Source organism: Danio aesculapii, chromosome 11 (assembly GCF_903798145.1).
Source record: "Danio aesculapii chromosome 11, fDanAes4.1, whole genome shotgun sequence".
Lineage (NCBI taxonomy): Eukaryota > Metazoa > Chordata > Actinopteri > Cypriniformes > Danionidae > Danio > Danio aesculapii.
The window spans coordinates 6522191-6536586 of NC_079445.1; the positions used below are offsets into that span (position 1 = coordinate 6522191).

At 38.2% G+C, this 14396-nt stretch overlaps 1 protein-coding gene across 1 annotated transcript in view; it reads left to right on the forward strand.

Annotated features, from left to right (window-relative positions):
• Positions 1-14396, forward strand: part of ushbp1 (Usher syndrome 1C binding protein 1) — a 30042-nt gene continuing 15646 nt past the window's right edge. Inside the window, exons 1-6 of the mRNA XM_056468437.1 lie at positions 1-229; positions 2818-2939; positions 5102-5238; positions 6072-6235; positions 10171-10380; positions 13723-13943. Of these exons, the coding sequence (XP_056324412.1) occupies positions 221-229; positions 2818-2939; positions 5102-5238; positions 6072-6235; positions 10171-10380; positions 13723-13943 (863 nt within the window). The 5' untranslated portion in view covers positions 1-220. The remainder of the gene's footprint in view (positions 230-2817; positions 2940-5101; positions 5239-6071; positions 6236-10170; positions 10381-13722; positions 13944-14396) is intronic.

The window sequence follows — 14396 nt, forward strand, 5'->3', positions numbered from 1 at the left end:
CAAACCAAACAGGAAAAGATGTAAAACCCAGTGGGTGTAGACGACGAGTTTAGCAAAGAGCAGGTAGAATGTGGATGTGCTGAAGCTCACAGAGGCGGAGACACACAGACTCTCTGCTGTCCGTCACTGGATCACACTGAACACAGTTTAAAGCGGTTTTATTCATCTACTGCTGAGGAGGACATTACTGAAGGACACCATCTGAAACAAAAGCAGACAAATGACTGAGGTGAGTGACAATAATGCTGTGTACACGCTGATCCTAAAAGCAGAGAAACTGTTATTGTAGCCAAAATGACATTTCCTGCGGTCACACTGTATTTAGATGGTCCGTTTGTTGAATTGAAGTTACATTGCATCTACATGCCAACTAATTCTCATTAGATTATATGCAGACTATTAGGTTGTGGTTAGTGTAAGTTGACATGTACTTGCAAGGTGAAGGAGCAGTATCAGCCGATATTAACCAGACAGTCTACTAATACTCAAATGGACCATCAAAATGAAGTGCCACCTTCCCTGCTAGTTCAAGCTACTTTTATTTATGAACTGAATCTGATTCTTGAGGTTTTGTTTGTGATATCCTAATAGTTTTTTTTTCAATCCACTTAAATTTGTAAAAACAATTTAACTTATAATCAGTTTGTGTTTGAGACAACATGAAGGAATTGTGTGGATCCCAGCATTTTTACAATTCAGAATGTACTGGATTTGATATTTCAACCAAACAAATTGAGTACAACTTTATATTTCTGATAAAAATATATTTTTTTCAGTGGTCATTTACAAATTGTAGTAGAAAGCAAGACGGTTTTAATAGCGAAATGTCATTTGTAAAACTCCAACAATTGTTGACAGATAGTTCTGCAGCAAAAGGGATGTCACTGACAAATGATATTTGCAGCTGAATACAACAGTAGAAGTTTAATTTCTTACACCGAGCTGCATACAGCAGCAGCAGCAGGAAGTGCAGTTACAGGATGTGTCTGTTTCCTCCTTTTCCTCCGCTCGAAACAAAAGGCTAATGTAGAAAACAACATCCATCTTGTTCTGTATGGCAGTTTTTTTGATGTGCAGTGAAAATGAGATGGGTTAAAGATCAAATCTCCTACATTAGTGCATATAATTTAATTTACAAATGTGCTTTTATATATAAACATTCATTTTCCTTCGGCTTAGTCCCTTTATTAATCTGGGGTCGCCACAGTGGATTGAACCGCCAACTTATGCAGCATATGTTTTACACAGCGGATGCCCTTTGCAGCTGCAACCCATCACTGGGAAACAATCTTTTTAGGTCTAGGGATGTGATCGCAACATAAAATAAATGATTGGTGATGGGTGATGTGCAATGGCTGGAAAAGGAGAAAGAGCTCTTCTCCTCAAACAGAATGGCTATAGACTTAATTAAACACACCAGGGTCAAATCAAGAAAAAGAGAAGTTCATTTGCATATATCAAAATATAACAAAGAAAACAGGCTGTTAATTAAGAAGAGGACAAGGCCATACATAACTCCTAACATAATCTCTTGATAATCTGAAATAAAAAAAAAAATACACCAACATGAACTATCTCCCTTTACTGTCATAAATAGGAGAAAACTGATTCAAAACAAAATGGCACCCACTTTCCTACTTAACCCTCAAAATAAACAAAGATCTCAACCAGACTCACTTCTCTTTGGGTGAATTATTAGATGTTAACAAGAAGATCATTAAAAGTAGATGTTTGACTTCAATAGCCTTAACACACATGGGCTATTTAAGATAAATAAAATCTTTAAAACTCTAGAAATGAACAGGTCTGTATGTGGAGAACAGCTCAGCCGCTGCACAATCTAGCCACTACCAACACTGGTTTGAAGTGCAGCTCAGGTTAAATACTCTCTCTCCTCTCCCAACAGCCAATCACTGGAAAGATCCAATGATCACTCCCAGGTGGTATATATATATATATATATAGATAGATAGATATATACATATATATATAGATATATCGTTAAGCTACGGTCACACTGGGCTTTTCCTCCCATAGACTTCCATTCATACGCACGCGAATGCGTCGGACCGGAAACGCAGGGTCATGCGTCAAGTTTCGCATGTCGCAGCGGGGCAAAGTTCAAGCTTGGTGAACTCTGACCTGGGAAATCGCATCATTTGACTGCGTGAGACCAATCGAGGATCAAAACATGACCTCTCTGGACAGAAATTTAAAACATGGACCAATCGCTGGCTTTTTTATGTCTAATCATCTTGTTTAATCCCGCCCCTTTTCGCAGCACCGTACGACAGAATTTCGCACACACAAAGCCCGGTGTGACCATAGCTTTATCCCGCTTGCTTTTTATTGTCTTCACCTGCTCAACAGAAAGGGCTGCGATCGGCTTTAGAAACTAAAGCATTGCTCACCGATGGCAGGAAGAACAGCTGCGGTTACAGTCTGTATGCGCATAATACTGTACGTGGTTATCACAGGTAATCCATAATAGACACAGTAGAGAAAACTTGCACATCAGACACGTTCGGGTCTGTATCCACGAGTATCGCTTTAACAGCCAAGAGGACAGGAAAAGTTACCTCACGAATACGCCAGCGGGTCAAATGTCCAAAGTGAGAGAGAGAGGTAAAGATGGCGTTTTACAGCATTTCTCCGTAGTAGTAAAATAGCGGCTCGTGTGCTGTGCCACTTTCATTGTAGTAAGAGTGTTTTTTACTCGCCCTTGCCTCCTTCGCCATAGTATTCAACTGCGACATCGGGCATAGGAGATAAATGACCACTCTTGTGTAGTCTAATCTAACATGAAGGTTTTGCCAGCAGAGATCGGACAGTTTGGTGTCAGCGGACTCTGAACTGGCACAGTGTGAGACGGAGGTCAACACTTTACTGCAGATCATCTCTGACCTCAACAGAAAGATGGACTCCCTACAAATACCACGGTAAAACCTGTCTCAAACAACTTCAGCCCTCACTGATCACCACTTCTATGTCATAGCATAGATTCAACAAGATGCTCGAAACATGTTCCAGAACATCCTAAAGTTGCTTTACTGGACTGAGATCTGGTGACTGTGGAGGCCATTTTTATCTATTGAACTCACTGTCAAGTTCAAGAAACCAGGTTGAGATTATTTGGGCTTACTTCACCCTAAAATGAAAATTCATTCAGATTCTCATTCAGAGGTTGCCACAGCAGAATGAACCGCCAACAATTCCGACATATGTTTTATGCAGTGGATTCCCGTCCAGCCGCAACCCAGTACTGGGAAACACCCATACACACTCATTCACACACACATACACTACGGCCAATTTAATTTATTCAATTCACCTATAGCACATGTTTTTGGACTGTGGGGAAACCTGTGGAGAAACCGGAGAACAAGGAGAACCAGCAACCCTCTAGTTGTGAGGCGACACAACTAACCACTGAGTCACCGCGCTGCCCCTAAAAATGAAAATGATGTTATTAGTAATTCATGTAATTAATGTTGTTCTAATCCCCCAAAACCTTAGTTGATTAGTGAAGTTTATTTATAAACTAATTTCAAGAGGAGCACGTGCTCATGATTGATCACAGCTGGTCCTGCATTAACTAACGCATGATTCACCAATCAGATGATTCCTAACTCACTATAAATAACCAGAGTTTCTTACCTCAGTTATCTTTGCCTTAAAGAATCCCCCCTTCCACCCCTACTCCTCCACCTTTCCCTCAATAGGGCGGCACGGCGGCCCAATGGTTAGCACTGTTGCCTCACAGAAAGAAGGTTACTGGTTCAAGTCCTTAACAGGCCAGTTGGAATTTTTGTGTGGAGTTTACACGTTCTCCCCATGCCTGTGTGAACTGGAATGTATTTCGGGTGAAATCTGAAAGCTCACTTATCCTACATAGACATCAATGTTTAGAAGTTCACAAAGATACAAAAACAAATCCTCAAAACAGACCATATGCTTTCTGTATTATCAAGAGATATTATCAAGAGAATGCTTTCAAACCAAAAATAATGACTTTAATCAACAGTTTCTTCTCTTTAGTGTCAGCATAGGGTGCATAATCTTTACGCATGTCACACTGGTGATGCAAACGTGTGCACAAAATTATTCTTGTAGCTAGAAATATTCTAATTGAACCACTGAAGTCATATGGTCTGTTTTGTTTATGTTTTTAGTACTTTTTTGATTTAGAACAAGTCAGGACTGTTGCTGTCTATGGAGGATATAGGGGAGCTCTTGGACTTCATCTAGATGTTGCAAAGATGAATAAAAGTCTTGGATGTTTGGATCGACATGTGACTAATTATTAATAATATAATTTTTTGAGTGAACTAATCCTTCTGCTGGATGTAACCATCACAAGATCTGTGTTCACAACACAAAATTAGCCTAAACCATGAATACAAGGCAGGTTGAATCCATGTTTTCAAGCAGTTTACATTACATTTTAACTCAAATATCTAAATGTCATACATTTTGTTGATCCTGTATCCTATTTACCTAGTTTGCATTGATAGTGACTCAGATGTGTTCTTCTGCTGCTGGTGTGTGTTCAGAGATGCGCTTATGCTGACCATAATTGTAACCAGTGGTCATTTGACTTTATCATTGTGTGATCATTGGCTATTACTATCATTTCTTTACTAGCTGAACAGTCTGGTCATTCTTCTCTGAAAGACATTTCTGTCCACAGAAGTGTAGGAATTGGTTATGTGTGAAAATCCCTGTAACCACTTCCATAGAAAAAAACAAATACTATAGAAGTCAATGGTTACAGGTGTTCAGCTTTATTCATAATAGCTTCTTTTGTGTTTAACAGAAGAACGAAATAAAGTATATAAATTAAAATATATCAAATAAAAAGGTCTAAAATATAATGTTATGATGATGGCACTTTCATTTTAAGTTGAACTATCCCTTTAAATCACCTTTCATCTATCCCTATCCTCATATTCAGTTTAAACGTTTGTCTACATGACTAAATGTATTGAGTTTCTGCAATACAATTGGCTGATTATATATTTGTGTTAAGAGATAGGTTTACTTGTGCGAGTGTATGTGATGTAGTTCTGCTCTAGAGTTGAATGGCTCTGTGTTCTCACAGAGAGATGAAAGCATCTGAGAGTGAAGTCCAGGTCAGTGGGTGCGTCCTGCGGCAGAGTTCGAGATCTCCGGCCTGCAGCCTCATGTCGGTGGAAACTGGCTCAGCATCTGTGGAGAGCGTCTGCAGGGACTCAGAAGGCATGCTCTGTTTTTACAATGCCTCCTCCTCAATCACAGTAAATGCAGTGTCAGAATGGACAGCCTGCTATTTACTGCCTGCCAGACTTTTGTTTCCAAATGCAAAACTGCTTATTAAATGTTAAAATTATATTCACTTGCCACATCATATCGTTTCCTATACTCATGCTGATCATTTTTGGCTAAATTAAGACTCCTGAGAAATTTGTTGGATTTTGAATGTTTTAGTTAGGAGGGAAAATACCACCATATATTATTATTATTATGACTAATACTATTATCAGTGTTGGGGAAAGTACATTTTGAAAGTAATGCATTACAATATTGAGTTACTCTCCAAAAAAGTAACTAGTTGAGTTACTTAGTTACTTTTTATGGTAAGTAATGCGTTATGCTACTTTTGAGTTACTTTTGCATTACATTTAAATACCTGGCTGAGGCTTGATCTCTTTCAGAACTTGTTTTTTCTTTCTTTTTTTAAAAGAGGAGCTCTGCAATTAACAACACACTGTATAACTCACACCTCACACATTCACACATCATTTACCTTTAAAAACTCACATAAAAAATAATATTTTAGGATAATGTTATCTGAGAACTTCCTGACCCCAGAGTTTTCATGCTGTATATACACGTAATTGAAAGTTTAAAGCATTGTGTTTGATGATTTTGCTGATCAATGGCTGCTTCTTCCTAACATTCTTCAGAATATCCTGTTTTGCATTCAACCGAAGTTTATAATAAGTGTAATAATGAAGTAATTTATAATAAATATTTAGATCCACTTGAGTGTATGTAAATAATGATACAAATGTGAAACATGTTTCCCACAGGGGGCTGCAGTGGGCTTTGGAGCCGATTGCAGACGCTTCTCTCTGCTCTGGAGACCTCTAGTGGTGAAGGGAAGAAGATGCTAAAACTGCAAACACACAACGTTGAAGCAATCAGCGCAAAACATCTTTCTGCGGCCCGAGAGAGCTGGGTTCAGGCCACACAGGTGCTCATCAGTGCTGGAAAGAGTACTGAAAAATCATACTCATGTAAAACTACCATTACTTGCCCAAAAATGAAATGCAACCCTACTGAAAAAAAACATCTTAAACCAGCCTAGGCTGGTTGGCTGGTTTTAGCTGGTCAACCAGGCTGGTTTTAGAGGAGTTTTGGCCATTTCCAGGCTGGTTTCCAGCCATTTCCAGCCTTGTCTTAACTGGTCAGGCTGGAAGATGATCAGCTAAAACCAGCTTGACCAGCCTATAGCCAGGCTGGGAGCCCAGCCTAAACCAACTATGTCCAGCTTAAACCAAGCTGGTCAAGCTGGATTTAGCTGGTCATTTTCCAGCCTGACCAGCTAAGACCAGGCTGGAAATGGCTGGAAACCAGCCCGGAAATGGCTAAAACCAGGCTGGTCAACAAGCTAAAACCAGCCAACCAGCCTAGGCTGGTTTAAGCTGGATTTTTCAGCAGGGAAGTACAGTAAAAGTACCTTTTGTAAATATTACTTGAAGTATGAGTAAAAAGTAGACCTTTTAAATGTACTCAAGGGTATTGAGAATTATGCTGTCAAAGGTTGTTGTGTTTACATGCAATATGTGCATTGTGTGAAAACGTAACATTCTGTAGTGCATTTAGTTATTGTTTAAAGGTGCAGGTGATCTGTCAAAATGCTAACATTAGCATACTATCTTTGAAACACAGTCCCTCCCCTGCCCTCCAATGCCACGCCTCCTGAAATCAGGAACGCCACCTTAAAGATGACAGCAGACAACCCACTAGAATGTAGATCATGTCATTCGCAAGATAGAAAACTTTATAGTACTTTATAATATTACGATTCTGAATGAAAAACGGTTTTATTTCTAGCTCGTTTTCAGTTCTGCAGCAAGCAAAACTTGCAAGGATCGCTGGTCTCACTCTCTCATGCGCTTTGTCCTAAAGTGACTACTGTATGCTTAGTGGTTGGCCGGCGTGTGCAGGAATTACACTTATTACTAAGCCACCCTTACATTCTGTTTCAGACCGAATATTCAAAGCAGCATGGTAACCAATATAGGGAGCGCGTCACTGGTTGCCATTGTTCAAAAATGAACCAATGTGAATATAAGACCAACGTCACCTCAGTAAAGCAGGCTAGACGGAATAGCGCTATTTACTGATGTTACGATTTTAAAGATGGTGAGTCAAGGGGAAGGAGAGTAACATTCATTTTGGGTGAAATACATAAGCAAAACACACAACATCAACAAGTGAGGGACAAAATACCAAGACTAACTAAATGCAATAAAGTGAGTTTATTTACAAAGATAGTGATAGTAATAAATGCAAAAAAAATGTATATAGAAAGAACATTAAATATTTACAAGGATATATTGAAATTTACAGACAACAAATGGGACACAAGATGTTTTAACAGATAGATGGGAGAGTTGGAGAGATGAGACGCGGGCGGCGTCCAAACAATAGAAATAATTAAACAAAACAATCTATTGGCCCAACCTCTACCCTAAGTATCCAAAAGAAAAATACAGCAGTTATTGAAAAGAAATCTTCCAGTCTATTACGCACTACCTAACCTGATCTAATATATACAATGAGAAAACAAAAGTACAGTGGGTGGAGCACGCCCCGTATAGTGTGTCTAACAACAGTGCTATTCAAAACTACGTGTGCACATGTATGTCGCGCGACATTCTTACCTGTCCCACTCTCCAACCTCAGATGCGCATAACACTGACGGTAGACAAATGGAGAACAGACAAATAACAACGGACATATAACAAATTGTAACACACTGAAAACGGATAGCAATTTCACTGACACACAACACAAGACAGAAATTCAGGGCCTCTCGAGTAGCGTCTTGTCACCACTTTTATCCCACGGTGGCAGCGGCTGGATTGGAGACCGTGGGGTGACGTCAGGGGGGGACACGGCTAACAGCTGGGCAGCGGTAGCCAATCAAAGCCACTGTATGGGTGGAAGCGGGAGAGAGCGAGCGAGCACAGGGAGAGAGAGAGAGAGAGTGAGAAAGAGACCAGCGGAAAAAAAAAATCACGCAATACAGGAATGTACAGTAATGTAACAACTGATGTTTTGTTGTTAAACTAAATAAAAATCTACATTATCGATGCTGTAAAATATCCCTTATGAAATTGAAAATAGTCACATCAATGTTTCGCTAGATTTCAGTGGCTGAACAACACTTCTGTGTATATAACCCATTTATAATACAACACAATCTACATCAGCTTTGCGTGACTAAGAGTTTTAGACCATAACATTACCTGTCTAAAAGAAATAATTCAGCCATGGTCTCATCCTTCTTCTAGCGTGCAAAAGTAACTCCAATATTGATTCAGGATTTTAAAGATTTGATTCAGCATTTGTTTTTAGCGCTGTAACTCTCTCTCTCTCTCTCTCTCTCTCTCGTGTGGACACAAATGGCAGATCTGCAAATGTACAAATTTACATTTTCTGACAGACAGTTTGGGCTTCTTATCAGAATTAAGGGAATTATCGGCCTGACAAATTTTAATTGGATGAACATTTTTTAATTTTATGCTTTACCCAGGACATAAAAATACATGCAAATATATTTAGAGCCGTGTTTCTTAACCACGCTCCTGGAGGACCACCAGCTCAACATTTTCCTTGTGTCCTTAACCAAACACACCTGATTCAGATTATCAGCTCATTAGCAGAGACTGAAAGACCTCTAATGGGTGTCACAGACAAACGAGTCATCCTAAACATGCAGTGCTGGTGGGCTTTCCGGAACGTGGTTGAGCAACACTGATTTAGATAATTGACTTTAATTATTACTTTTGAAATATGAAGAAACTTTCAACCAGGACAACAAAAAAAGACAATCACCTACTGCACCTTCAAGGCTATTTGGCGATTTCAGTCATCACACAGTACACATGCCTACGCATGCAGTCTAAACAGTCTCTCTGTCGTTTTGTGTATTGGACATACTGGAGATTTTGGACATGTTTTTAGACACTTTTAATGCTTCCAAATAGTTTGCTGCATTTATAAAGCCATTGTTTACTTGTATGCAAGGTTGGTCAGTATGATGCGATTTATTATTTTATTGATTGGACAGAATTCACAGGTCTGATTCAGATTATAGCCTACTTAGCCAATCCAATAGACAAGAAAAAATAAAATGATGGAGTAAAAATACTGATACACCACTAAAACGTACTCAAGGGAAAGTAAAAGTACACCTTTTTAAAATTACTTAGTAAATTACAATGGGGTATATGCACACAGACTTTTAATTTCTTTAAAATTAGCGATCTTCACTGTCTGATAGATATGTGATATAAAGTTAGACTCAGATTGGGCAAGAAGCACTGCATTAAATGACATTTTTAAAATATGATCGTTTATTTTACCCCACACTCCTGTAAATAAAGGTATGAGAGCTGTCACTGGGGTGGTACCTTTTCAAAAGGGACACATTTGTACTTAAAGGGTCCATATTTGTACCTCAAAAGTATATATTAGTACCTAAAAATTTTAAGAGGAACACTTTTGTACTTTTTAGGTTCTAATATGTACCATTAAGGTATTAATATGGACCTTTTAAGTAAAAATTTGTACCTTTTGAAAAGGTACCACCCCAGTGACAGTGAGAGTGCAGTGTTTTCATTAGAGTTTCTATGCTAGCCTGCTGTTAATGACTGCGGTAGCATTTACACAGTCTTTCATCTCATTTTAAGCTTGAACAACTAAATGATTTTGATGAAAATGAAATTGAAAATAGTCACATAAAGTTTCATATAACCCATTCCTGATGAAAAAAAAAACACTCCGTAACTGTAATTTGAGTATTTGTAATCTGTTACTTTACACTATGTAGACCTCTGCCGGATACTGTAAGTACTGTACTACATCTGCAATTTCTCATGTCTGTGCTCTGGCTAGGTGCTGGAGGAGATGGAGAGGGATCTGGGCATCTCGTACCCATCTGCTCTGCCCACCGATGAGAGACGTCAGTATCAGAGGGAAGTTCTATCGCTCTACAAACACAACCAAGAGCTCAACGCTTCCTTGAAGAGCCGACAGGACGAGCTCATGGGTGCTGAAAGAGCCCTGGTGGATCTGGAGGACGAGAAAAAGTTTCTACAGGAAAAGGTTATTTGGGACGGTCCTAATTACTCATTAATGGAGCCATTTTTTACACGTTCATTCTTAAATTTGATGCACGATACAGATCCACTATCAATATGAAATATGCTTTATGCTTTTATTTATATACAGTTGAACTCAGAATTATTAGCCCCCCTTTGAATTGTTTTATATTTCCCAAATTATGTTTAACAGAGCAAGGAAATTTTCACCGTATGTCTGATAATATTTTTTCTTCAGGAGAAAGTCTTATTTGTTTTATTTTGGCTGGAATAAAAGCAGTTTAATTTTTTAAAATCTATTTTAAGGTCAATATTATTAGCCCCTTTAAGCTATATTTTTTCCGATAGTCTACAGAACAAACCAACGTTATACAATAACATGCCTAATTACCCTAACCTGCCTAGTTAACCTAATTAACCATTAAATGCATTTAAATGTCACTTTAAGCTGTATACAAGTGTCTTGAAAAATATCTAGTCAAATATTATTTACTGTCATCATGGCAAAGATAAAATAAATCAGTTATTAGAAATGAGTTATTAAAACTACTTTGTTTAGAAATGTGATGAAAAAATCTTCTCTTCGTTAAACAGAAATTGTAAACAAAAAATAAACAGGAGGGCTAATAATTCAGGGGGGCTAATAATTCTGACTTCAACTGTATATAAAAGAGTTTATATAATGCCGTATGTTATAATGTTTTATTGTTAGAATCTGGAATAATATTAACGTTGCATAAAAGTATTACATTACCATCAAAACAGCTTGATCCAGATCAAAGGATTAATTCACCAAAAACTGAAAATTCTGTCAATAATTCAAGATGTCCGCTGCAGTTTGTAGCAAGTACTGGGTCAGGTCCAATATGTAGTGGATTCTGTAATGCTGTGATAGCTGGGTTTAAGGTTGGAGTAGGTGTACACCTTTGTAACACACAATGTAATAGGTAATTTAATAATTAATATAAATATTTCTCGTTTCTATCAACAACCACTCTCGAATGCATATCCACTACGTACTCAACCTGATCCAGTAGGACACACTCCAATAATTACCCACCCTCATGTCATTCCAATCTCCTGAGACGTTTGTTCATCTTTGGAACACAAAGATATTTGGAATGAAATCCGAGATATCTCTTATTCTCTATAGACAGCAATGATCCTGACTCGTTCAAAGTCCAGAAAGGTACCAAGAATATCCTCTAAACAAACCATATGTCTTTAATAGTTCTATTGGAATATTTTGTGCTTACATAAATCAAAAATAACTTTATTCAACAGTTTCGTCTCCTCAGTGTCAGTATAGGGTGCGCATTCACGAGAGTGCAGTGCTCTTTATGCAGGTCATGCTGCTGAAGAAGCGGATGTGCTTCGTTTCAGACAGAGGATGTCGTACGTGGGCATGAGGGGGATATGGTTGTCAACATTTAAAGTATATCAAAACATGTTTTTGAAATTGTCCTAAGACAAACATTAGTGTTGTTCAATAGTTTGAGAACAGCTTCAATGAAAGGTTTTGATGACTTCAAATGTTGAGCTCGTGAATGTGCTTTCTATACTGACACTGAGGAAAAGAAACTATTGAATAAAAGTTGTTAATTTTGTGCGAACAAAATATTCCAATCTAGTCGGATCATTGCTATTTATGAAGGATGAGCGAGCTAAAATACATTTATTTGTGTTACAAAGTCGAATGAATGTCTTAGGGGATTGGAGACCTTCCATTTTCAGGTGAATTAACCCTTTAAACCACCATCTGGTTTAAGTTTGTTTGTTGTTTTTTTCTGGTGGTTTAAGCTGGAAGTAGCTGGGTTTAGATGGTCTTCAGGTCTGGCTAGGCTAATTTTAGCTGTTTTGAAGCTCTTTTAAATCACCTAAAACAGGCCTGACTAGCTTATCTTGGTGTTAGTTTTAGCATGATTCTATAGACAGCTAGACAGACAGATAAAGTACAGTCTTCTGTGTGGATTTAGTTTGAAAGATTTGCCAACTTTAATGAAAAAATGTGTGATTTTTCCATATTTTAATCATCCAGCTTACAAAAGCTGTTAAGTGTGATCAGTTAGAAAACAATCTGAAGTTCTGAGCTAAGTTTGGTGATTTTAGCTTTCTTTTAGAGGAAGAAAAAAGTAAAGCTTAAATAAAATTTCAGTGTGTTGGCATGTTGGTATATTTTAGCATCCTAGCAGGTTAGGTTAGATTTAGGTCATGACGTCAGGTGACCAAAATTCAATGTTTAGCCAGTGTCTAAGGACAATAACGACGTCAAGTTACAGTGATATTTGGTTGATTTTAGGTTGTGTTGGAAAGTGACCAAAATCCAATGTCTGATAGATGTCATAGTGGTAACGTCCACACAACGTCAAGGTGTAACATGATTAGACATTGATATTTGGTTGATTTTAGGTTGTGTTGGAAAGTGACTAAAATCCAATGTCTCATAAATGTCATAGTGGTAACGTCCATACAACATCAAGGTGTAACATGATTACATGTTGATATTTGGTCGATTTTTTTTAGTTAAATTTAGGTTGTGTTGGAAAGTGACCAAAATCCAATGTCTGGTAGATGTCATAGTGGTAACGTCCACACAACGTCAAGGTGTAACATGATTAGACATTGATATTTGGTTGATTTTAGGTTGTGTTGGAAAGTGACTAAAATCCAATGTCTCATAAATGTCTTAGTGGTAACGTCCATACAACATCAAGGTGTAACATGATTAGATGTTGATATTTGGTTGATTTTTAGGTTGAATTCAGGTTGTGTTGGAAAGTGACCAAAATCCAATGTTTGATAGATGTCATAGTGGTAACGTCCACACAACGTCAAGGTGTAACATGATTAGACATTGATATTTGGTTGATTTTAGGTTGATTTTAAGTTGGAAGTTTGACATTGAAGTCAGCCTGACGTTGGGTTCTGACCTCAACCTGATTTTCATTTCCAAACAAAATCCAATATCCCCGCAACGTTGGGGTACGTTGGGTTACAACGTCAATATGACGTGATGTTGATGTCCTGTGCCTGCAGGGATGGTTCTATAGACAGTGAGACAGCTAGACAGACAGATAAAGTCCATCTTATACTGTGTGGATTTCGTTTAAAAAAATTTGTCAACTTTAATGAAAATCTGTGTGATTTTTCCATATTTTAATCATCCAACTTACAGAAGCTGTGAAGTGTGATCAGTTAGAAAAACAGACTGAAGTTCTGAGCTTAGTTTGGTGGTTTTAGCTTTCTTGCACAGAAAGAAAAAGTAAAGCTTAAATAAAATTTCAGCATGTTGGTTTTGTCAAGCCAACACAATAAAACTTGTGTTCCCAAACAAATCCTTTGGCAGGTAGTTGATCTGAAGAGGAAATGGCTGTATGGAGTGAGCTGTTCTCCTCCTGTCAGTCCATCATTGTCCTCCAGTCGAACTCCGAGTCCTTGTTTTTCTTCTCCTTCATATCCCGGATCGCCTCTGCTGTCCCACAAACTAACCAGCTCTAGGCCAGACTCCCCGTTGCCTCCCAGTACCATTGATTCTCTCCTTCAGGCTGAGACTGAAAAAATGCAGAGGTGAGGGTTTATTCGTTTTATTCCTCTAAACTGCATTGGACACGATGCCCATCCAAAACTAAGAACACCAAACATTTCCATTGCTGCATCCACATTTTTATTACACATTAAGTATAATACAGCTTTTAGTAGGGTAGACTGAGTACAGTAAATCCGTCCCCCTCACTTTTAGAGACAGACCATTTAGAGACAGACCATTTAGAAACAGGTAATTAATAATTATATGAACATATGATCTCATACAGCCCCCCCCCCCCCTTTTTTTTTTAAAATGTCCGCTATGCCCCTGCCTATGTTACCCGTTGAGGGATAATACGATGCAGTCCTCTTTAAAACACTCTCATGTTGTCTGTAATAGTGAAATTTTAAAACTGTTAATCTCCCGGTCAAGTGCAGCGAAGCACGTTCTTAAACAGCGCTGATTTGCCATATTCACCAGTGCTTAACAGAAAT